At 38.7% G+C, this 23,609-nt stretch overlaps 1 protein-coding gene across 5 annotated transcripts in view; it reads right to left on the reverse strand.

Moving 5' to 3' along the window:
- Positions 1 to 23,609, reverse strand: part of cpne5b (copine Vb) — a 168,811-nt gene that overhangs the window by 104,804 nt on the left and 40,398 nt on the right. For 4 of the 5 annotated variants that reach the window (XR_011520115.1, XM_054750524.2, XM_054750518.2 and 1 more), the window contains exons 3-7: positions 15,629 to 15,669; positions 15,319 to 15,365; positions 5,148 to 5,251; positions 3,295 to 3,334; positions 1,742 to 1,756 (exon numbers count right to left, since the gene is read on the reverse strand). Coding sequence is in view for 4 of the 5 variants with exons in the window: in XM_054750524.2 (XP_054606499.2) it covers positions 1,742 to 1,756; positions 3,295 to 3,334; positions 5,148 to 5,251; positions 15,319 to 15,365; positions 15,629 to 15,669 (247 nt within the window). In the remaining variant the exon portion in view is untranslated. The remainder of the gene's footprint in view (positions 1 to 1,741; positions 1,757 to 3,294; positions 3,335 to 5,147; positions 5,252 to 15,318; positions 15,366 to 15,628; positions 15,670 to 23,609) is intronic. The other variant, XM_070549328.1, reaches the window with a different exon arrangement.

Here is a 23,609-nt window from a genome sequence, read left to right on the forward strand (position 1 = left end):
TTCCTGCAATTTCAGCTGTTAACTTTATTTTTTCTCTAAGTGTTTTTCTCCCCAGAAGAAGCTAAAATGATGTTCTGCTGAGCTGTGATAGCCTCGTGGATGGGGCCATAGTCTTGAACACTGTTGCTAACCATTTAATCATTCTCCCTCTCTTGATAACAACACTTCACTTTCCTTGACATTGAATGTGCTACTACTAGTTTACCTGTTTAATTATAGATTCACTAGGATAAATACAATAAAGTTTATCTCTCACCAAATAGAATATTTACTAAGAAACCACAATGTAACCATAGAATCATTACTTGGTGTGTGTGTGTGTGTGTGTGTGTGTGTGTGTGTGTGTGTGTGTGTGTGTGTGTGTGTGTGTGTGTGTGTGTGTGTGTGTGTGTGCGTGTGCGTGTGCGTGTGCGTGTGTGTGTGTGTTTGTGTGTGTGTGTGTGTGTGTGTGTGTGTGTGTGTGTGAGTTTGCTCTGTCTTCTCGATCCCCAGTGAGTCGTGGTGGACGGCTGCTTATACTGAGCCAGGATCCTCTGGAGGTGTCTTCCTGTCAAAGGGGAGTTTTTCCTCTCCACTGTCGCTGCATGCTTGCTTAGTATAAGGATTGCTGGAAAGTCACTGACACTAGTCACTAGTCAGTGACTCGATGCAATTTGCTGGGTTCCATATATAGGAAACTTTTTCTGATTGGCTTAATGTATTGACCTGTATTGGAATGTTTACTATGTGAAGTGCCTTGAGACAACTCATGTTTTGATTTGGCGCTATATAAATGAACTTGAATTGAATTGAATTAAATTGAATTTAGAGTAGTTACACCAATCATGCAATCCTTACGACTGTCAGGAGGCAAGGAGCGAAATATCTGTGTTATCCTGCTGTGTGAACCGCACTTATCTAGTCACAATCTTGATGCAAGTTTAGGATAACATATTCCCAATGTTAGATTCAGACAGCCTTTGCATTCTTCCTGTTTATGTCTCGTTTGGCCCATGTTGGGTTTTGAAACTTGACCTGTTTTAATACAACTCAAAAACACAGATGGGTTGTTTTCTCCTATTTAAAGGAGCGAAACTTGAATGCTTCTTGGATCTCTACCTCTAACCTATGCAAGTTTTCCTGCCATATCCAGGCTTTTAAACACTACTGGTATTTTTGTAATATGGAGAAATTCTAAAAACACTGATCAATGGTAATCCTGATTACCTATTAACTACAATATCGGTTTTATCAAGAAATTTTAGAGATGGGATTTTTTTTTTTCAAGAAACAATGACTATTTTTGTTCCATTTGTGTTCACACTGGACATTCAACAGTACCTATTTTACAAGGACAGGCAAACAATCTGTATTTAGATTTGGTTTTAGGATTACATCGATGGGCAATCCAAACCAGAAGTCCTTAACTCTGGCCTTGGCAGACAGGTCCACTAAATAATTCATCATCAGCCTGAAGTGTTTCATATATATATATATTTTTTTTTTTTTTTCGGAAAGTCTCTGGTCCATTCTGCCCACTCAAACCACTCAGTAATATGTAAATGCATGGAAAAACTAATCATTGTGATATCAATTTAAAAAGTACCAACTGCAACAGTTCAGAGGTGCTTAGACGGCTTTCTTTAGCCTTGTTCAGGAGTTTAAGTCTGATGACTGATGTTATCTTTCCCTCCGGGAGACAAATCATTAATGTGATACAGAAGCCATGCAGTGTGAGTGTGAGAAAGATGCAGGGACCTACATTGAGTTCTGCGGGCTTCCAGAAAAGTTGGGCGGCAGCAGCAATGACAACAACAGCAACAACAATAACAACAGAGCACATCATATACAGAAACACAACACTAAACCAAACACCTAAGACTCCTGGCTCTGTTTAAACCGGCAGTAAAGACATGCTGCTGCAGAACCGACACCCAGAGGCAGCTCTGACACACATGATGGAAAAACACAAACCCCCATAATCCAAACACATCAAATAATCATCCAGAATGATTATTTTGGGTCCAACCTTTTATCAATGCTTTCTGTTGCTGTAGTTTCCAGCAATAATAAAAGTGATCAACTCACGCTCCTGGTGAAACAGAACTACACTGTGCACTGGTGCTTGGGTTATGATGGAAACTCACATTTAAAAGCATTGATTTTTTTTCTGACTATAAAGCAAGTAAGTGCACAACACTTATACAATGTCACAATCACTGCTGTAATACACGACTGTGAAAAGTCTTTTACGTATCAATAGAACAGTGGTGTCCAAATATTCCAGGCATGGGCCAAAAAGTTGCAAGTACTTGTTAAGAAACAAGTTCTGTAACTTCTGTAATGAACAGTAATTATTATGATTTTACTGGGGTTTTTTTTATGATTAGACTGTGTCTTTTATGATTTTAATGTGTCTTTTGTACATGCCCTAAAATACATGAAACAGCATTTTCTTTTTTTTTTTTTTAGAAAATGTTCAGAAAATATTTGCGAATACCAGAGATTTAAAGGGTGCCATTAAAAAGCCTTAACTAACTTGAATTTGATTGTTGGTTGTGTTCTTCATATTGAGGTATAATTTTGGTTCATTATCAGCATCAATAACAAAATATGATATCATCTTTTCGTAAGTTTTGCTGTATTTCTGTTTTCTAAATTCTTCTCAGTGAGAAGTTGTGCTTCTATTTAGCATCAAATCAAAATAAGAGCAAATGTGGTGATAAGTGTCACACAACCGTATTTTCACACAAAATAACTCTGCTGCAAGTGGCCAAAAGGCAATATTTTGGACACCCCTATTATAAGATCATCTGTGAGCTACAGAAACCCTGAAAAGCAAGTTATTCATTTTTATTTTATTCTTCAGATATAGAATATATATATATATATATATATATATATATATATATATATATATATATATATATATATATATATATACACACATGTATATATAAATATTTTTTTATTCCACTGCTGATTTTGTGAAAAATCAACATATAGACCAACACTTATTATGACATATTTATGCCGTTCAGGTGTTCTGTACTAAACCCAACAGTGTTGAATAAAGACAGATAACCAGTTTGCATTTGGATTTATATTTTGATCAACCAGTTAAAGGGGTTTGTTTTGTTTCATCTGTAACAAAATTATATGAATACAAGCTGCAGGCAACATCAAGCTAAAACATGCAGAAAACCCATTATTTCAACCTCAAAGCACAAAAACGACGCCAAACAAACTCAATCAAGGAGAATTTAGACTTTATTCTAGATGTGGTTCAAAGTTTAAATATGTTTGTGTACTCACATGTTTGGACAGGTCTGGGCTTTTAGAGTCCACATCATACCTGAAAGGTAATATAACACACAAAACAGATACATTCACTTTGAGCTTGAAAATTAAGAACTTTGGTTTTTCTTCAAAAGCAACCAAAATAAAGCCAGAAGGTGCAAAAATGACATAACCTTGACAAAAACTGTTTTCAATAAAACAAATCAGGAAAGAATGAAATGTATAAAGTATTAATGTGCTAAAATGTGTTTGTGCGTGCGTGCGTGCGTGCGTGCGTGCGTGCGTGCGTGCGTGCGTGCGTGCGTGTGTGTGTGTGTGTGTGTGTGTGTGTGTGTGTGTGTGTGTGTGTGTGTGTGTGTGTGTGTGTGTGTGTGTGTGTGTGTGTGTGCTATAAGACCTAATCAGATTTTTAAATTCAGAAGAGGCCAAGATGAAACGAAGCTGGATCTAAGAATGGTTTCAGATGTTCTCTGATCAGAGTAAATGAGGAACGGCTCAGTTGAACCTTTTTTTTCTCAGAGATAGACTTAATCTAATTTACATGTGAATATAAGAACAATAAAAGTGGAGACAGTGGAGCATAATGTGATGTACCACAACATGACATGAAGAGATTATTAAGCATCAGGTGTGAATGCTGTCATAGTGTCAATTCACATATTTCTGTTTTACATTCGGTCATTAATGACCTACTTTTTATTGTAAAGTAAAGGAAATTAAGTTGTTTGTGTTTAACATGGACACTAGAATAACTGTTAAGGAAGTTAATGAAGATTATGTCTATGGGTTAGTTATTATCAGTTACTGTGTCCTAACTGACAAACCAGAAGATGAGACAAAATTTAGGAAGTTTGAGTCAAAAATGGTGCAGCTGAAAAACATGTCAATACAAGTTTTCTTTATTTTTTTAAATAAAAGTGTGTAATGCTTTACAAAACCCAGCTGTTTGCTTAGTCTTACCTTGTAATGTTAAAGAGTTTAAGGGTTTAAAGGGGACATATTATGCAAAATGTAAATTTTGCATCTTATTGTGGGTCTCTAATACCTCTATTAACATTCAGACCAAATCCATGAGTTTTGTGTTAGTGTTTGGTTTTAGAAGTTATGTGCCTAAAACAAGCTGTTTCAGTAAGTCCTCGTTTGTGATGTCACAAATGAGAATAGAAGCACATGCAAGAAAGAGCTGTTGCTGCAGGCGCAGCAGCTCTACTCTGAGCCCCTCCTTGATATCGGAGCTTCTCAGCTAATAGCAGCTTGAACAGGGAGACAGGGATAGGTGGGTGAGGCAAGCTCCAGCTTGTTATTTTTTTACAGATTAATGATGTGAATCTACTTTGTAGCTGTTACGCCTACATTTCCTCACTCACAGACAGTAAATGATGCTTCCATTTAATTTTTCTACATTTTGATGTATTTCTTCCAGTCTGGGTTTTTAAGGGCTACGTACGGAGCTCCAAAGTTCACAGTTTCAACAGAGGATCAATGCATAATCAAAGACCAAAACCGTGGTAAACAAAATCTGAAAATGTGTCAATTAAAATAGTTTCTTTGATCATGCACACATTTAATAAATCTGCATTTACAGAATAATTTCCCATGCAAGTACTTTAAAAAAAATTGCTTTACAGTAGCAAGCATGATAAATGTACTGAGAAACTTTAGTGAGACTTCCTTCTCTAACTTTTATTTGTTTTTTCTCAGTTCTAGAGGAGACATGGCAGGCTCCACAGGCTTTAATCTAGGTGTGATTCACCAAACAGGCCTTTTTTATTCTGAATGTATTGTTACAGTTGTAAATATTAGCAGAGAACAGAGGGAAAGTGACAGAAGACAGAGTACTGGAGAGATAATGACACATAATCACTCACAAGTCAAAGCGAAGGTTCTGTTTCTCTTCAAAAAAGTAGTCCAGGATGTACTTCCTAACAAAGTCTGGGTTCAGGGTGTTGTCTATCACTTCTGTTCTGCCAAACTGTAGAAGAGAGGAAAAACAGATGAGGGTGAAGAGAGAAAAATGATGAAAGAAGAGGCAATAAAACAAAACAATTAAAGTTTGTGCTGGCTGCCTGCACCTTAACCCCCCCCCCCCCCCTTATCTCTGACTTACTTCTTCTCTGCTCTAATTACCGTAGGCCTGATTAATGCTTTTGTTTTCACATGCTGCCGCTGCACAGAAGGAACCAAGTGTGCTTTTCTTGGCTCCTTGATCTCTACCCCTCTCCCTAATTACAAAAGGATAACCCACTCTTCGGCCTCACAGAAAGAAAAAAAAGATTTGTAAAAGAGACAGAGAAACAATGGGGGCAGAAAAAAGAAGAATGGGAATTTAAAAAAGACATTAGCTGTTTGATGAGTAGGTAAAAGAAAGGGGGCACTTCTAAAGTAGGGGCTTAGACTGAAAATAGAGGTGAGAGAATGGGAGTAGGAAAGGAGAGGAGGAGAAAAGCAATAATTAGGGCCTCCTAATTAGTGGGATTTTCACTCCCAAAGTGCCAGTTGTAAGGAAATATGCCAGAAGAAGACCGAGAAAAACACACATGCTGTAAGGAGAACCTTAGTACGAATTTCACACACAGAAGCCACTTTCTGTCCAACAGATATTTATTTAATAATCATTCCATTAAGTAGAGAAGCTCATTATTGAAGAGAAATAATTCGTTTTCATACACAAAAAAGAAATAAACCTGAAAATAAACCAGAAAATAAGAAATTAATCAATAAGATTTCATTACAGTTGTTGATGTCTTTGTTGTTGATGTTTCTGTTTTATGTTAGTGAGTGCAATAAAACGTATGAAAAAGATAAAGTACAGCACTTACAGGTTGAATATGCAACTAATTACTTTTTTTAAATAATACATTCATAGGGCGTTTAGAGGTAGCACAATGAAAGTACAGTATTTCCTTTCAAAGCTTGATTTTAATTTAAAAATATAATAAAATATTTATTTTGAAGGCACAACACTGGGTTTATGTTTCCATCTACCAGCCAATAGAGGGCACTATTGCAGGTTGCTAAACAGTCTACACAGCAAAGCTGGCCCTGTGGAAAACGGCAGACTCGACAAGTCAATCAGCTGCTTCTGAGCCCAGAAGATGGTGTTATCCTTCTCAGAAGAGGAGCGACCATAAAAGATCTCAAACCAGAGTGAGCTTAGGTGAAGCCTACAGCAGATGGACCCAAATAAAAAAAGGTCACGTATCAGCAGCAAACCTGGTATCCCGATGGCTAGAAACCTTGTTCTTTTGTTGCAACTACAACCTCCATTCACTAGATGTCGCTTTGGTGTTCGTGTTCCATATTCCACCTTTAACACAAGAGCAAACTAATCATCAATAATTACCTTTAATGCATGCAGTCCGGCTTGATTGTCTTTTTAGGTTTTTCTTTCATTTTAGAACAGAAAATAACATTGAGCATTTATCACACACAAAGCTAGAAATCTTTTCTCTTCTGCTTTTGCGTCAGCAGATTTGAACTATTTCATGTGGTTTTTAAAGAGATTTGTTAAGGTTTATAAAGATTCAAATTCTTTTGTGCTTAAAATGCAGGAAAATCAAAGTTAAACCCAAACTCTTAACATTTGACTGAGGATTCTAATAGTCTGATTTTAAACTTTGTGTTTTATAATCACTCAGTTAAACAGTCCTGTTGTTTGATAAAAACATTAAAAGTTGTTTTTCCCAGTAGACGTAATTCCTTCATTTATAAATGAACTGATGCTCAGCGTAAAAAAAAATAACAGCTTTTATTTGGTTTACTCTAGTTTGAAAACATCTGGTTTTTATATTAGTGCTATTTTTTTAATAACTTGGTTTCTGAGTTTATATTGGTTGATTGTAAACTGTACTGAGGTAATTAAAACAAGCCTTCCTTGTACTGTAGCCCCAGGTCAGTCAGTCTCTAGAGATGCCTTTCTGTGCTTTTTAAACAAGTTTATTAAACTCTCACTGAGTTTTCTGCATCCTGAACACTAAACCACATCTATACAGTAAACGAGTTTAACATTTACCCTTTATAGGGACGCCCAGTGTAGTACTGTGGTATATAACAGAAGTATTCTTCTGTTGTTACCATTTTGTAAAACATTTATTTTCATGCTGAAAATCTGAGAAAACCATAGGGGAGAAAACGAAGTGCACAAATATGTTACCTGTTCTGGTAAAAGAAGTCCCATAATAAAAAACATGAACAAGGTCAAATAAACATTATTTTTGAACAACATAAATGATTATAAAACACTTTAGAATTATCTTGCTAATTGTAGAACATCATTTCACTGTAATATACAAAATATATCATATTAATAAACAATGGAGTATTTTTTTCAAGTATGAATTACAATTTAAAATGGAAAATAACTGTACTACAATAGTATTTATTTATTTATTGTTCTAAAACAGGGACATTTTAACTTTTTCTGAAGATGAAATTAATTATTGACATTTATTTTTATTTCTCTTTAATTTGTCTCACTGAATTTTTTTCAGCCTTGCATCATTTTATACCCAGTTGATGGAACAAAATAATGTTTTATTAGAAAGCTTGAGATCTAGTTATTTACTTTAAACATCTGTTTAAACTAGGAACTATAGAATTTGCAAAAAAACATCTTCAAGCAATTGTGACAAATAATATTGGCCAATGTCAGCATTAAAATGTTTTATCAGAAAAATCGGTATCGGTTTTCTTTTAATGACAGCTTTTACATAACAAAGAGATAAATAATACATAATATTTCATTTCAGCATAATTGACCAGCTTTTGGCTTCAAAGATGACCTCATTTCTCCAGAAGACCAACTCAGTGTTTAAATTCTGTTTAAGCAAAGAAGAGAAATTGAAGAATCCTAAAACTGAATCGGTGCTGCACCTGGAGGTGTTGAAGAAGCTGTGAGCACATGTTGGTAAAGAGGTGGGCGATGGTTAAAGATTTGCTCTGTAATGTGATTTCCCCGCTGACTGGAGGAGACAATACTGCTCTGCAGAGTTCATTAGATGCTGTTAGGCTGCTGGGGCTGACTAATGAGAATCTGGCATAAAGTCCCCAACTTGTACCCTTGACATCATGTGCGCAAAGCAGCTGGCACACATTTTGCTGCACACGTAAATTGAACACTTCGGGCAACAGCGATATGTAGTCGTGAGTCTGAACCTGTTGCCGAACACGCAGTCCCACTGTGATGGTGTGTGTGGGCTTTTGTGAAGGAGAGCGATTCCAAGATATGAAGATAATCCTCCTCTGTCTCAGTGGTTCCTCTGTTGCAAACCTGACCAAGATTTCATTATCTCGCCACAAACCACAGCTGGGATTTTTTGGCATTTGGCTCTGCTTTAGCTCTCTGACCAACAAGGGATTTGATTATGTTCAGCAAACAGTGACATGGTGCTGATATAATGAGCTAAGTGGTTTCTACTGCATTCAGTAAATGATGCAAGTGTGGATTTGTGTTTTCTTGGCTTGCCTTGGCCCCTTTGTGAAAAGCACCTTGGTGTGTGGAACAATTCCCCAAAGCAGAGAGAAGCAACAAAGATCTCTGAGCAACTTTCCAAAAAAGATGGAGTTGGGAAAGTTTTGGCTGCCAAGGAAAGCAGGTGAAATGACTGTTAAACTCGTGCAAAGAGTCCCGGGTGGCTTAAAAAAAGAAAAAATACAGACATGAATTTAAAAAACGAATCCTAACACTGGACACATAAGGATCTGAACCCACTCACTTAGTGACAAATGTGCACACATACAAAAGCTGTAAGGCTTCCAGCTACTAAAATTGTTCTCTCACAAAGAAACCCAATAAGAAGCTTTCACACATCCAAGTGAAGTGTGCTGAAACATTTTCTCTCACAGTCACAGTTTTATTCCATACAAAACCATCCTCACTCTTAGGCTCTCAGGTTCCCACAAACACTGCTGAGAACTTTTAGATGTGTTATAATAAAACTTGATGGGAGGATGTTTATGTTAACTTAGTCAAACCAGAAGCAACCCCTAAATGTTTTACCTGACTTCTTTGTTTAAAGCACAATTTGAACTATTAAATAAATATTTTGGGACTCGGGGCTTTTACCTTTTGAGTGCTTCGAAGGTAAAAATGTTGTGGGGGGGGGGTCCCCAGCTGATTAAACTGGAGCATTCCATCACCTGAACTCTGCATCATCTCTACTCCTCTTGATACTTATTTCATTAAATTCACGTCATTTGTTCCAATTTACAGCAGATTTGATCTCAGAGCCTTACACACTAACACCACTCAGTAGAATTCCTTTCAACAAAGGACAAATCTGATTCAATGACAAATCAATTTAGGACATCGTCTCTTATTTTCATTCTCACTTCCTTACTTTTCCCAGTCTTCATCAGTTTTTCCTCATATCTTCTGTATTTTCTGATTACCAGTATGCGTGGGATTTCTAGGTTTATTTTTCTAGTGAAAAGGAACCCCTTCTCTGAGTCTAGCCAGGTATGCCACAAAACAAAGATAAGGATTGGCTGTCATTTACATGAAAGTGAAAATAAATGGCACAAAATAGATTCTGTCAGAAACCTCCAACCAAGGGGACGATTTGTGAATGCTCAGCAGTTGCTTGTGGACGTGAAGAGTTTAGGTTTCTTGACATCACTGGAGGTGATCTTACCAGCCGCAACGTGGCAATTTTCAGACGCGTCCCAGAAGCAGCACGCCGCAATGCTAAATATAGGATCAGGTTCTATGCTTCTGAGACGCAACAATTCCAACACGTGACCTAACGACTTATTTACTCCTGCATCGTTCCAGAGGTGCAGCCATGGACGTAGGTTGGGCACCAGGACAAAGCGGACGAAGCGGAAAACAATTGCTTGTATTGAAGCCTGTTTCCCACTAGAACGGTCCATACGCTCATCCAACACATTCTCACTCACAGCGCGTCAAAAACAAATGCTTGGTCAGCCACCGTCCACGTCAGACCCCTGATGTCAAAGTGCCCTTTTTCGTTACTTATGTGCGAAAAGGGTTTTTTTTCCCTTATTTGACTGCAGATCCCAATGCAGCGTAAAACTGACGCGATGGGATGTCCGCAGCCAGGGCACCAAACAATCTCATTGTACCTCACCTTAACCTTATCCTCTTATTTAACCTTACCCTCACCCCTATCCTAACCTTAACCATCTTGCTAGCGAACATGTTAGTGATGTGTCGATCGCTCTAAAAGCCGGCTCTATGAAGTGAACGGCGGGAGCCGCCTCGTCATTGGTCGAGTTTGGACCGAGCCAACGTGAGGGGGAGGTTTCAACTACCATGGAGGTTAAAAGTAGAGGGTATGTGTAACCTCCCCCTCGCCATATGGTATGTTCTAACGTTCCCCTTGGGCGGCAAATACGAAAATTGACAGTCAGACTCTGACTGTCAGAGTCAGAATGCATGGGAAATAGACGCTTGATCACAGTGAGAGTAACGTTTTAGATAGCAAGAGGGTTAAGGTTAGGATGAGGGAGAGGGGAAGGTTATAAATAGTGAAACGTTAAGGTTTAGCTGCGGTTAAACGAGGTGGTTCGGTGCCACATTTAAGGTTTAGGTGCGGTTAAATGAGCTGGTTCGGTGCCGCATCAGCGGATATCTAATCACGTCAGTTTTACGCTGCATTGGGATCTGCAGTTACAAAAGGGAAAAACCCCTTTTTGCACATAACGAAAAAGGGCACTTTTGGCATCTGGGGTCTGACGTGGAGGGTGGCTGACCAAGCGTTTGTTTCTGATGCTTAGGGTGTGAGAATGTGTTGGCTCATCTATTGGCTCTGCTGATACTTGCTAACGTGTGATTGGCCGTTCTTGAGAGTTCTGCATTCCTGACATTGCATAAAATAGCCTCTACAGGCTGTAGTTTTATACATATATTTGGTATAGTTGTTGTAAAGATCCACCTGCCACCCAGTCCTCATGACGGTGTGACCCCCATTTTTAAAGTCTAAACTACATCCATGCAGTGTGTTTTTCATGGCAGTGGAGAGAAACAACATCACATATGACATCAAACAACGATATCAAACATGATTTCTTTTTTTTTTTTTTTTTTTTTTTTTGGTTTAATGGCACAAACTCAAGGGATTTTGTGATCTTGCGAGCCGGGCGAGGAGCACAGCCGTGAAGCCACAGAGGTTGTTGCGAGTAAACGTTTCTGCTGCCGTTCCACGTCGCTCATGCTTCCAGTGTGCAGTAGGGGTGAGAGAGAGGTGAAGCAGCTGAAGAGTTTGATATCTGTATGTTATGTAAAAGCTGTGTCATTAAAAAAACAATACCGATATTTTCCAGTAATGTAATAATAATATTAATATTATTGTTAGACTGATGATATTGGACATCCCTACTTTAAAGGTTTGTAGTGAATCTCAAAGCTCCACAGCTAATTAAAAAGTGAACTCGCACACATATGAATGACATTATTTAGCTCACATTTGTTAAATATATACCAAGCAGATGTTCAGATCCGTGTCCTGCCTTTTCCTTTAAAAATGTAAACATTTCTTTGAATGAATTTGTTCTTCACTGTGAAAAAGGAATAAAATAAATAAATTCACCATTGGGAGATTGAGCTCTCTCCCTCTTTTCTGTATTCATGTTTTACTTCAAATGAGCAGTTTTCTTCAGGTATGCTGCCAACATCTCTCCCACACAGATTTCTTTCACCCCCTAAGCCGTCTTTTTTCCTTTTTCTTTTTTCTCACCTCTACAGCTCAGTGCTGTTGGACCAGGGAATTAACGTCAGGTGGGGGAACAGAAAAAGTTAAGAAACGTTCATGAATCGGCCCACCACTTCAGCGAGAGTACAAGAAAACTTTCAGTTGATTAGACGTTAGGATGAAGTCGGTGTGCCACAGGAGTTCAATCAGTGACCCTGTTTTTGTTTTTCAGTCAATAATCCTATTTTGACATTTTTCTCTAATAGCAGAAACCTGTGATAAAAAACCGCATTCACCCTTAAAGAAAATAATTGTGTATGCAGCTATATGGACCATTAATCACATTATTTCCTGATATTTGGACCTCTCGCCTCCTACTGGTTAACAGCAACGCGATTCTACCTGAGCCGTTTTCAAAGCACGCTTTGGTTTACTTTTAAAAGTGGCTAGTTGTTATGCCTCTTTCACCTCTGTAGTCAGGGAGCTCCATGGTTTTGCGCCCTGATGAAATGAGACCGGCTGCTCGAATGTTGTTTTCCTCCTAGGCACTATTAGATTTGTTAAGGCTCCCCGTTCGGCAGAGCCTACTGCTCTGAGCGGCACTACAAGCTGTCCTAAAACCTCAAGAGTGTGGTAGTGAAAACGTTTAAACATCAGTTTCAATAAAAATAAAAATAAACATTCAAACATTTAATCCCTGCAATGCTTTACAGTGGTGTACTGTCACAGGTTTTCTGGCTAATATCTTTACAGATCTATTATAGCTCGATCTTATTGGCCTGTGATAGAAGCCTGCGACCATACAGTAGCTGAAATCTGAGAATACCATTGTATGCATAAATACAGACAAACACTCCCTTATCACTTGGAAGCTTTAATGGCTGTTTTGCGATTTTTGAAATGCTACTGTTACATGATAAGCAGAGAATCAAACCTAAATACCTAAAATTAAATATTTCACTTCTTCAATGACTCACTCAAAGACTCCTCGATGGAGAATCCAAAACAGATGCCAGATAAAACACACTCCACACTCCCACCCCAGCCCTTGGATACCCTGACAACAATGTCATCATCATCATCATCATCATCATCATCATCATCATCATCATCATCATCATCATCATCATCATCATCATCACCCTCCTATCTCTACAGGAAGTTAGTGTAGAGAGAGTCCATAGGTAGATGCTACACAATTTGGTCCCATCAGCCCCCAATCACAAAGCATACCAGAGAATCATGGGGATTGTTAAAAATCGCTCACATATATTTACAATTTTGGTAATCAGTTGGATGTGTTGTGTAGTTTTGTTGCCAGGCAGAATATCAAAGAAGCAGAAAGTGTTTTTAACCATAAGCAGGATTCTCAAGTGAAAAGAAGGGTCTAAAACAATAACAGATGACATGTGTGAGTCAAGAATGATGGTTATTGTTTTAATCCCGAGTTAAGTAACTAACCTGTGTTGATGAGGAACTAAACATTATCATGACATGTGACCCCAGCTTGACCTCTGTGCTGCAGGACCCTGTCAGAAAATGTACCTTTAAACTCTTTAGTGAGTTTAAATTCATTTATTTACTAAAAAAAAATGTCACCAGAAGCCTCGTTTAACACCCACCACCTCCTAATATGATGATGATGTGATACTTTATCTTTGACAGGAGATCAAAAGCTTCCTGGTAAACAAAAACAGCATGACTTCAGATAAACCGAGGTGAAATGCTCACTAAACTAATTAAGATTTGTGCACTTAATCGGATTGACAGCCATCCCTACAAAACTAAAAATGGTGCACTGGGGAATTTATGATGGATGGAGCTCTACATATTTTCTTGCCTATGCTTAACCACACACGTTGCTTTAGCTTCCTTTGAGTGAAAGCCTGAGCCCACACAGCCATCTGTTGCTGCTGTAAGGAAACATATAGGCCTTAAATAAAGACTGACTTTATGAAACAATTACACGTTCATTTATGTTCTTCTAAATAAGGAGTTCTTTTAAATCCACCCACATATACAAATGATTTTCACATGTTGGTTTTGCTTTTATGCATAGAAGAACCAGTCATTTGGAGGAATTAGACAATCTTATACTTGTGGGATCATTTTGTTATGATTGTTTTGGTTTTGTTGAAATTATTTTTTATAATTTTTAGTAGATGTTTTTTCTATTTAATTTAAATCCCACATAGAGCTTAAACCTAAGTAACTCACCATGTTATTTTAACAGAACAAATGCTTTATTTACACCAAATGTACGATAATTAGGACACACAAAACTAAAGTTCATGAAGTGTTATTTTAATAATAAGAGAACTAAGGTGAAACTTTAAAAATGAGAATATGGTGCAAAATTTAATTTATGTCAGTAATTCTACTTAAAAAAGTGAAACTAATATATAATAGACTCTAGGTGCAAAGCCAGATTTTTAAAACTTTAATTTGTTATAATTGTGATGATTATGGCTTACAGCTTATGAAAACCCACATTCAAAATCTTTATTAGATTATTGTGAAAACATTTCATATTCTAGACTCAGTGTTCCATTCTAATCAGCTAATTAATCTAAAACATCTGCAAAAGGTTCCTGAGCCTTTAGATGGTCTCTCAGTCTGAGTTGAAATACTTAAATTAATGGACTTTTGCACCATATTTTAATTGTACACCTTTCACCTGTATAAATCACTTCTTGACGTCCTTTTTTCCCCAGCCAGAGATCCTCCTTATCCTACTTTTGCTGACAGCTGCTATACTATAATGTTTCTGCTGTGGCTTCAAGCCCCAGCATATTTTCAGTAGTTTTTTTTTTCTTTTTTATGTTTTTAAAGTTACAGTTCTGACGTGATTTTGATTCCTTTTATTATTTGTGAAAGCAGAAGTGTCAAATTTCTGCTTCAGTATTTTGCTTACTTGCCCAAATTTGACCATTTATTTGGTGTTTTCAAATATTTTTGCCAATAAGTTGCATAATTAGTTTCACTAGTGAAACAAACACACTAAATAGTCCAGAGAAAAACAGGAGCACACAAACCAAGCAAGGTGAGAGTTGGATTAAAGTCAACCCCTCCCCAGATTGGTTTTTAGTTATTAGTAGTGCTGACCGATTTTTTTTCCCTTTAGTTTTGAAGTGTTTAATTAGAGAAAATCTTTTTGACATTTTCACAAAATAACTGCTTGAGAAACTTTAATACATCTTTTAAACAAACTAGTGTAATCTCTCAGGGGACCAGTCAAATAAAGTATGTCCTAACAAAAGCACACAAGCATAACTGGATAGAGCTTCCTTTCTTCTTTTTAAGAGAGAGAGAGAGAGAGAGTGTGTGTGTGTGTGTGTGTGCGTGCGTGCGTGCGTGTGTGTGTGCGTGTGTGTGTGTCTAAACTCACCTCTCTCCACTGTTTGGTTTCAACACCTTGCGTGTACAGCACACACACTGAAAAAGCACCAGACAGGGAAATTAATAAAAGTTAAGTTTTTGATACTAACCAAGGAAAATCCTGGATTAAACACCAACTGGTATTTATCACAATTTGTCGCTACAAAGAAAGCTGTTTTCAGATTTCCAGGTATAATGAAAATGTCAGAACCTTATCATTTCTTATGTTAAAGCTAAAAAGAATGCATCACATAAAAGTGAGATCAAAGTGTAAAGGATCAGATGTTACAGAGGATTACTGAGAGATGTAACAGACTCACTTGGATCAGACTTCGAAAACGTGTCTTTATCCAGCAGGTTCCTGCAGAAAAAGAACAACAGAAGATGTTAAAACACATTTTAGCCAAGTTAGCAAACGATCCAGTGGTTCTGGAGAAATAGTTCTTAAAGTTTAGGCCCAGACTCCACTGTGGGTAATAAAATTAGGGATGTAATGAGATCTCACAACATTAAAGCATGGCAGTTTTTCTGATTCTAAGCTGCAGTCTCACAAAGCTTCCACCAGCTGCAGTGAGCATGACTTTATCTGACCGTCTTTGCACCAAAAACACACCAAGCTATTTAATTGTCTATGTCAGCACTTTGGGAATCCAGTAGCAATGTTACATTAACAGCCAATTGGTTTCAAACGTATTAGTTTCAAGAAAAAAAGACATATTTTAAAATTAGAAATGTATATTTAATCATTGATATAGTGGTTTATTTATTTTTTTCTTTTTATTTATTTATTTTTTTCATTTGTCTTATTTTTAGTTTGTGGAAAGTTCAGGAGAACTGAAAATTCAAAGTAGCGTTAGCAATTAGTTGAGTTAGTCAGAAAAGCTTTAAGAATGCTAAAAAATATAAGTTATGCTTGAAGTTCTCTTTAAAACTGTAATCAAATTTCATCTTGTCTCACTTTATTCTTGGGAACAGTGGTCATTATGTCATTTTTTCCAGCAAAAACGTTTTCAGGTTGGGTCTTTGCTGAGGTTAAATTTAAACTCATTCTTTATTAAAACATAAATCAAAACAACAGAAATTGATCATTTATTAATTTTAAAATAAGCCAACACATTTTTGTTTGGAGGCATCTAATATTGTTAACATTTTTGAGTTTGATGCAATCACAATCTCAGCAGTGTTACTCTTGATTGTTTCAGTGCCTTCCAGAATGAGCCATTTCAGGGCTCTGTCACTTTAAGAAAACAAGCTGAAGATGGCCCCGCCCACCCATCCCCAGCTCAGGCTGAGAAGCTCTGATATCTGGGAGGAGCTCAGAGTAGAGCCTCTGCTCTTCAAATAGCAGCTGCTCTCAAACGTAAGATGTGGTCCTATTCTAATCTTCCTGTTTGTGACATCACAAATAGGGACTTTTTGAAATGGCTTGTTTTAATCAAATAATTCCTATATCCAAACACTGACAGAAAGCAGGTGGTCTGCGTCTTTTTGTTGTTGTTTACATTTGGGATGTTTAAACAGATTCCTTGAACCGTCACCTTATCGTGGTGGAGGAGTTTGAGTGCCCTAATGATCCTAGGAGCTATGTTGTCTGGGGCACTTTGTGCCACTGGTAGGGTCTCCCATGACAAATGGGTCTTAGGTGAAGGATGAGACCAAGAACGGTTCAGAAGATTTTTCATGGACATAAAAACAAAGAGTTGGAGTATACGGCCCGGAGGGTTACCGGGGTCTCACCCTGGAGCCAGGCCTGGGGTTGGGGCCCGTGAGCGAGCGCCTGGTGGCTGGGCTTTCGCCCACGGGGCCCGGCCGGGCCCAGCCCAAACTGGATACATGGGCTCATCCAACTCTGGACCCACCACCCGCAGGGGGGTGGGGTGGGTGGCCTTTTGTTGAGGGCCATTCAGTCTCTTTGCCAGAGGAGCGTGAGATTGGTCCGCATAGCCGGTTGTAAGTTGAGCCGATCTGTCGTGGTGAAGAGGGAGCTGAGCCAGAAAGCCAGGCTCTTGATTTACCGGTCGATCTATGTCCCAATCCTCACCATTGGTCATGAACTTTGGGTAATGAACAAAAGAACGAGATCGTGAATACAAGCTGCCGAAATAAGTTTACTCCGTAGGGAGGCCGGGCTCAGCCTTAGAGATAGGGTGAGGAGCTCGGACATGAGGGAGGGACTCGGAGTAGAACCGCTGCTCCTCCGGATCCAAAGGAGTCAGTTGAGGTTGTTTGAGCATCTGGTCAGGATGCCTCCTGGACGCCTCCCTGGGGAGGTGTTTCGGGCATGTCCTGCCGGCAGGAGGCCCCCGGGTCGACCCAGGACACGTTGGAGAGGTTACATCTCCAATCTGGTCCGGGAACGCCTTGGGGTCATGCCGGAGGAGCTGGTGGAGGTGGCTGGGGAGATAACGGTCTGGAGCTCCCTAGTTGGGATGCTGCCCCCACAACCCGGACCCGGATAAGTGGAGGAAGATGACGACGATGACAAAACAGACAGTAAAGACCCACATGGGTCAAGCACAAATGAATACAAAAGGTGAGTTTGGCATAATATGTCCTCTTTTAAACTTGAAAATACTGGACTAATTATCAAAGTCTACAGAATAAATTGGCTGCATTCATTAGAGCTGCCTCTACATGATGAAAAAAAATCACGTTATAAGTTAACTAATTTTTTTAAATAATTTTAAAACACAGCTATATTAAGTCACCAAAGCAGTTATTTCTTATATATATATATATATATATATATATATATATATATATATATATATATATATATATATATATATATATATATATATACAGGTGTTGGCCAGTAAATTAGAATATCATCAAAAGGTTGAAAATATTTCAGTAATTCCATTCAAAACGTGAAACTTGTACATTATATTCATGCAATGCACACAGACCAATGTATTTCCGATGTTTATTACGTTTAATTTTGATATTTATAGGTGACAACCAATGAAAACATCAAATCTGGTATCTCAGAAAATTAGAATATTCTAAAGGCCAATGAAAAAATGTTTGTTTCTCTAATGTTGGCCAACTGAAAAGAATGAACATGAAAAGAATGTGCATGTATAGCACTCAATACTTAGTCGGGGCTCCTTTTGCCTCAATAACTGCAGTAATGCGGCGTGGCATGGACTCGATCAGTCTGTGGCACTGCTCAGGTGTTATGAGAGCCCAGGTTGCTCTGATAGTCGTCTTCAGCTCCTCTGCATTGTTGGGTCTAGCGTATTGCATCCTCCGCTTCACAATACCCCATAGATTTTCTATGGGGTTAAGGTCAGGCGAGTTTGCTGGCCAATCAAGGACAGGGATACCATGGTCCTTGAACCAGGTGCTGGTGGTTTTGGCACTGTGTGCAGGTGCCAAGTCCTGTTGAAAGGTGAAGTCTGCATCCCCATAAAGTTGGTCAGCAGCAGGAAGCATGAAGTGCTCTAAAACTTCCTGGTAGACGGCTGCATTGACCCTGGACCTCAGGAAACAGAGTGGGCCAACACCGGCAGATGACATGGCACCCCACACCATCACTGACGGTGGAAACTTTACACTGGACCTCATGCAACGTGGATTCTGTGCTTCTCCGCTCTTCCTCCAGACTATGGGTCCTTGATTTCCAAAGGAAATGCAGAACTTGCTTTCATCAGAAAACATAACTTTGGACCACTCAGCATCAGTCCAGTCCTTTTTGTCCTTGGCCCAGGCGAGACGCTTCTTGCGCTGTTTCTTGTTCAAGAGTGGCTTGACACACGGAATGCGACACCTGAATCCCATGTCTTTCATGAGTCTCCTCGTGGTGGTTCTTGAAGCGCTGACTCCAGCTGCAGTCCACTCTTTGTGGATCTCCCCCACATTTTTGAATGGGTTTGTCGTCACAATTCTCTGCAGGGTGCGGTTATCCCTAGAGCTTGTACACTTTTTTCTACCACATTTTTTCCGTCCCTTCGCCTGTCTGTTAATGTGCTTGGACACAGAGCTCTGCGAACAGCCAGCTTCTTTAGCAATCACCTTTTGTGTCTTGCCCTCCTTGTGCAAGGTGTCAATGATTGTCTTTTGGACAGCTGTTAAGTCAGAAGTCTTCCCCATGATTGTGGTGCCTTCAAAACAAGACTGAGGGACCTTTTAAAGGCCTTTGCAGGTGTTTTGAGTAAATCAGCTGATTAGAGTGGCAGCAGGTGTCTTCTATATTCAGCCTTTTCAGAATATTCTAATTTTTTGAGATACCAAATTTGGAGTTTTCATTAGTTGTCACTTATGAATATCAAATATAAATGTAATGAACATTGGAAATACATTGGTCTGTGTGCATTGCATGAATATAATGTACAAGTTTCACGTTTTGAATGGAATTACTGAAATATTTTCAACCTTTTGATGATATTCTAATTTACTGGCCAGCACCTGTATATATATATATATATATATATATATCTATATATATATATCTATATATATATATATATATATCTATATATATATATATATATATATATATATATATATATATATATATATATATGCAGTGATGCGGACATTGTACCAGTTTGTTGTGGTGAAAAGAGAGCTGAGTCAGAAGGCGAAGCTCTCGATTTACCGGTCGATCTACGTTCCTACCCTCACCTATGGTCATGAACTTTGGGTAGTGATCGAAAGAACGAGTTCGCGGATACAAGCGGCTGAAATGAGTTTTCTCAGAAGAGTGGCTGGGCTCTCCCTTAGACATAGGGTGAGAAGCTCAGTCATCCGGGAGGGGCTTGGAGTAGACCCGCTGCTCCTCCACATCGAGAGGAGCCAGTTGAGGTGGCTCGGGCATCTGGTCAGGATGCCTCCTGGACGCCTCCCTGGTGAGGTTTTCCAGGCACGTCCAACCGGGAGGAGACCGGTAGACCCAGGACACATTGGAGGGACTATGTCTCTCACCTGGCCAGGAAACGCCTTGGGATTTCCCCGGAGTAGCTGGCCCAAGTGGCTGGGGAGAGGGAAGTCTGGGCCTCTCGCCTTAGGCTACTGCCCCCGCGACCCGACTCCGGATAAGAGGATGAAAATGGATGGATGGATGGATGGATATACCATAATGCAGATGTGTCTCACTAGAGCAAGGACCATCTCCAGGGACATTTACCACCCAAACCACTACCTTTTTGCCATGCTGCCCTCTGGGAAAAGGTTCAGATCCCTCAGCTGCAGGACCGGCAGACTGAGGAAGAGTTTCTTTCCCTGGGCTGTTAGAACCCTAAATGGACAGAAAAATCAACTATATTGATACTATTTATTGTATTTTGCAATGTTTTTGTTTTTATTGCATGGTGCATATTGTACTTGTTTTAGCTATTTTTCTTAGTATCTTTAGCGGATGCCTAATGTGAAGCTCTAGGATATTTCGTTGAATGGACAATCATTTAATGAGAATAAAGGATATCTATCTATCTATCTATCTATCTATCTATCTATCTATCTATCTATCTATCTATCTATCTATCTATCTATCTATCTATCTATCATCGATCTATCTATCTATCTATCTATCTATCTATCTATCTATCATCTATCTATCTATCTATCATCTATCTATCTATCTATCTATCTATCTATCTATCTATCTATCATCGATCTATCTATCTATCTATCTATCTATCTATCTATCTATCTATCTATCTATCTATCTATCTATCTATCATCTATCTATCTATCTATCTATCTATCTATCTATCTATCTATCTATCTATCTATCTATCTATCATCTATCTATCTATCATCGATCTATCTATCTATCTATATACATATATATTTTTTTATTTAATTACTTTTTTGTGGTTGCAAAATATTAACAAGTTTAAAGTGAGTAATTGGCTGGGGTTTAAAAAAATCCTTGTAAACTATTTAAAGAGCATTGCTGATGTTGGTGCAAACAAAATGCCACTGAAACTCTGTGTGCTGTTAGTGATGCCGACCACCGTTTGGGTTGACCAAAGTGACCTTTACAGGCATGTTTACATGATGCTTAAAGTACTTGTAGCTGTGCAGCTCATTAGTCGCAGACTCTGTCGTCCTTTGAGGCCAGTCTCACATTATTCCACAAGAAGTCATCAGACAGCAAACTCCATGTGATGGAATAATTAAAAGAGATTAAGATGTAATTTGCTTCTTAGCAGGTAACAGGAGGAAGGTATGGAGTGTGCAGGACTATGACATAAAGAAAACATTCAGGCTTCTTTTTACTGGGTTTGGTTTGGGTTTAGTTTGGTTTTTTGGTTTTTATTGAAGATTAAGGCAGTAGTTTTAAGATTATGTTTACATTTTTTAAAACCTTTACTGGGGACAAATGAATAAAACTATGTCTTTAAAGTAACAATAGATATATATTTTTTTACTTTCAGCTAAAAATTTCAGTGGTTGTTGGGTTAGAAACTTGACCAGTTTCATATTTGACACCGCATGCAGCCCTCTGCTGGCTAAAAACCGCACTTGATATTTTTGTGGAGCAGGTAGGTGTTCCAGGGGGCACTCTTTGCCTGCTTTACGGCTGTTAGCTGTAATGCTTGCGAAAAGCATTTTCAGTCCACCAATCGTCAATAAAAAGAACAAGAAGATTCAACAGAAGTTTGCTTCTTCTGATGGCATCATGGCAGAGCCTAGAAGTAAACGTAAGAGAGTAATGTCTTTGGAGGCAGATAAAATCAGAGTAAACATTGGTATGGCCTACACCATCTTAAGGGAGCTAAAGGAGGCTACAAAATCACAGACTGATGGTGACCTGGCTTTGTTTTTTGACTTATAAGTAATGATATTTTATGTACAACTGTGGATCTTTTTACTTTGTAGTTTGTTTACTATTAGTTGGCTCATATTAAAGTTAGCTTGTGGTTAGCACTAGTTAACACCTTTTAAAACCAAAATTTTAAAGTGCTTTACATCAAATCAAATACAATTTTAAAAAGCAAACAATTGTAAAATAAGAATAAATGCACAAAAGCAGAACCAACTAAACAATAAAGGAATGCTAGGCCATTAAAATAATGTAAAAATGGTAGAAATTTAAAGATCACTGAAGAGCTCGCCAACCTGAATCCTAGAGGAATGTTACACATTCTTACTGTCTTTGTTTATTTACCAGAAATATTAATATTTTTCTTCTTCCATTTCTCTACATGTATGTGCTACTGTAACCCATGAATTTTGCCACTGTGGGATTAATAAAGTCTATTCTCTTCTATTCAGTTTGAATCTCTGTATCAAGGGGAAACAAATAAAACAGGCCTGAGAACAGAACCCTGAGGCCCCTCACATGCAGGCTATGCTAGAGATGGAGCTCCACTGTTCACAATGTAACACTTCCAATAGTGTATTCTGCAGTAGCTAAAAATAGATTGTGACATAACATCGCAATGCATTTTGGGATGACACCCTAGACAAGAAAGCATGTATTTTGCATGGATACTTGAGGGTCTTTGTCTTTATCTCCTAAAGATGATCAAACAGAAAGGGACAAGGGCACCGTTGTTAGGGGTGGGGCTAATCAGACCCTAGATACTCAGATCGGGTGTCCATTTAAAAGTCGGGTAAAGTCTAAAGATAGACAAAGTGGTGGCAGTTTTTCTTTGGAAGAGCGGACTTGAGCCTGCAAGGCTACAACAAAAACTCCCCCCTCAGAAGATATGTGGAATGTGCCGTCCCTATGGCAACTCAACTCTGTCTCCTATCCCAGCCTGGGCGGGAAGGCCGCTGAAACGTTCCAGGGTCACTGCAACCCTCCAACCCTCAATGCTCCTCCCCCTATCCACACTGAGGTGACATGCGCTGCTTCTATCGTGACTGCACAAACTGAAGTGGGGATAGTCCCAACCCACCACCCCACCTAGTGGACACTTATGTTGTGTTGTCTGAAGTCTGTTGCATATATGTCTGAGGTGTTTTTTTTTTTTTTTTTTTTTGCAGAGCAAAGCTGCCCTCCCTATGGAGGGTAGCTCTGAAGTGCCTTTTTTTCCCTCCACCTGAACCAACCCTCATGTAAACCCCTCTTATCTCTATTAAGGTAGCGCGACTCAGGGTTGCGAATGACCACAGTGACCAATTCTTGTCATGTGTCTTGCCCATGCATGTCTGATCTCTGAATTGTGTGTACTGAAACTCTAATTTCCCTCTGGGATTAAGAAAGTATCTTTGACTTGACCTATAATTTTTCTGCACATTTTGCCAGAGGCTGCAACACTCTCAGACGTGGAGTTACCCAGGATGCAGTGCTGTAAACAAAGGGGTACAGCTGAACGTCTTGGTCCAAACGGCATCAAAACG

The sequence above is a fragment of the Nothobranchius furzeri genome, chromosome 3, assembly GCF_043380555.1.
Source record: "Nothobranchius furzeri strain GRZ-AD chromosome 3, NfurGRZ-RIMD1, whole genome shotgun sequence".
In the NCBI taxonomy this organism is placed as follows: domain Eukaryota; kingdom Metazoa; phylum Chordata; class Actinopteri; order Cyprinodontiformes; family Nothobranchiidae; genus Nothobranchius; species Nothobranchius furzeri.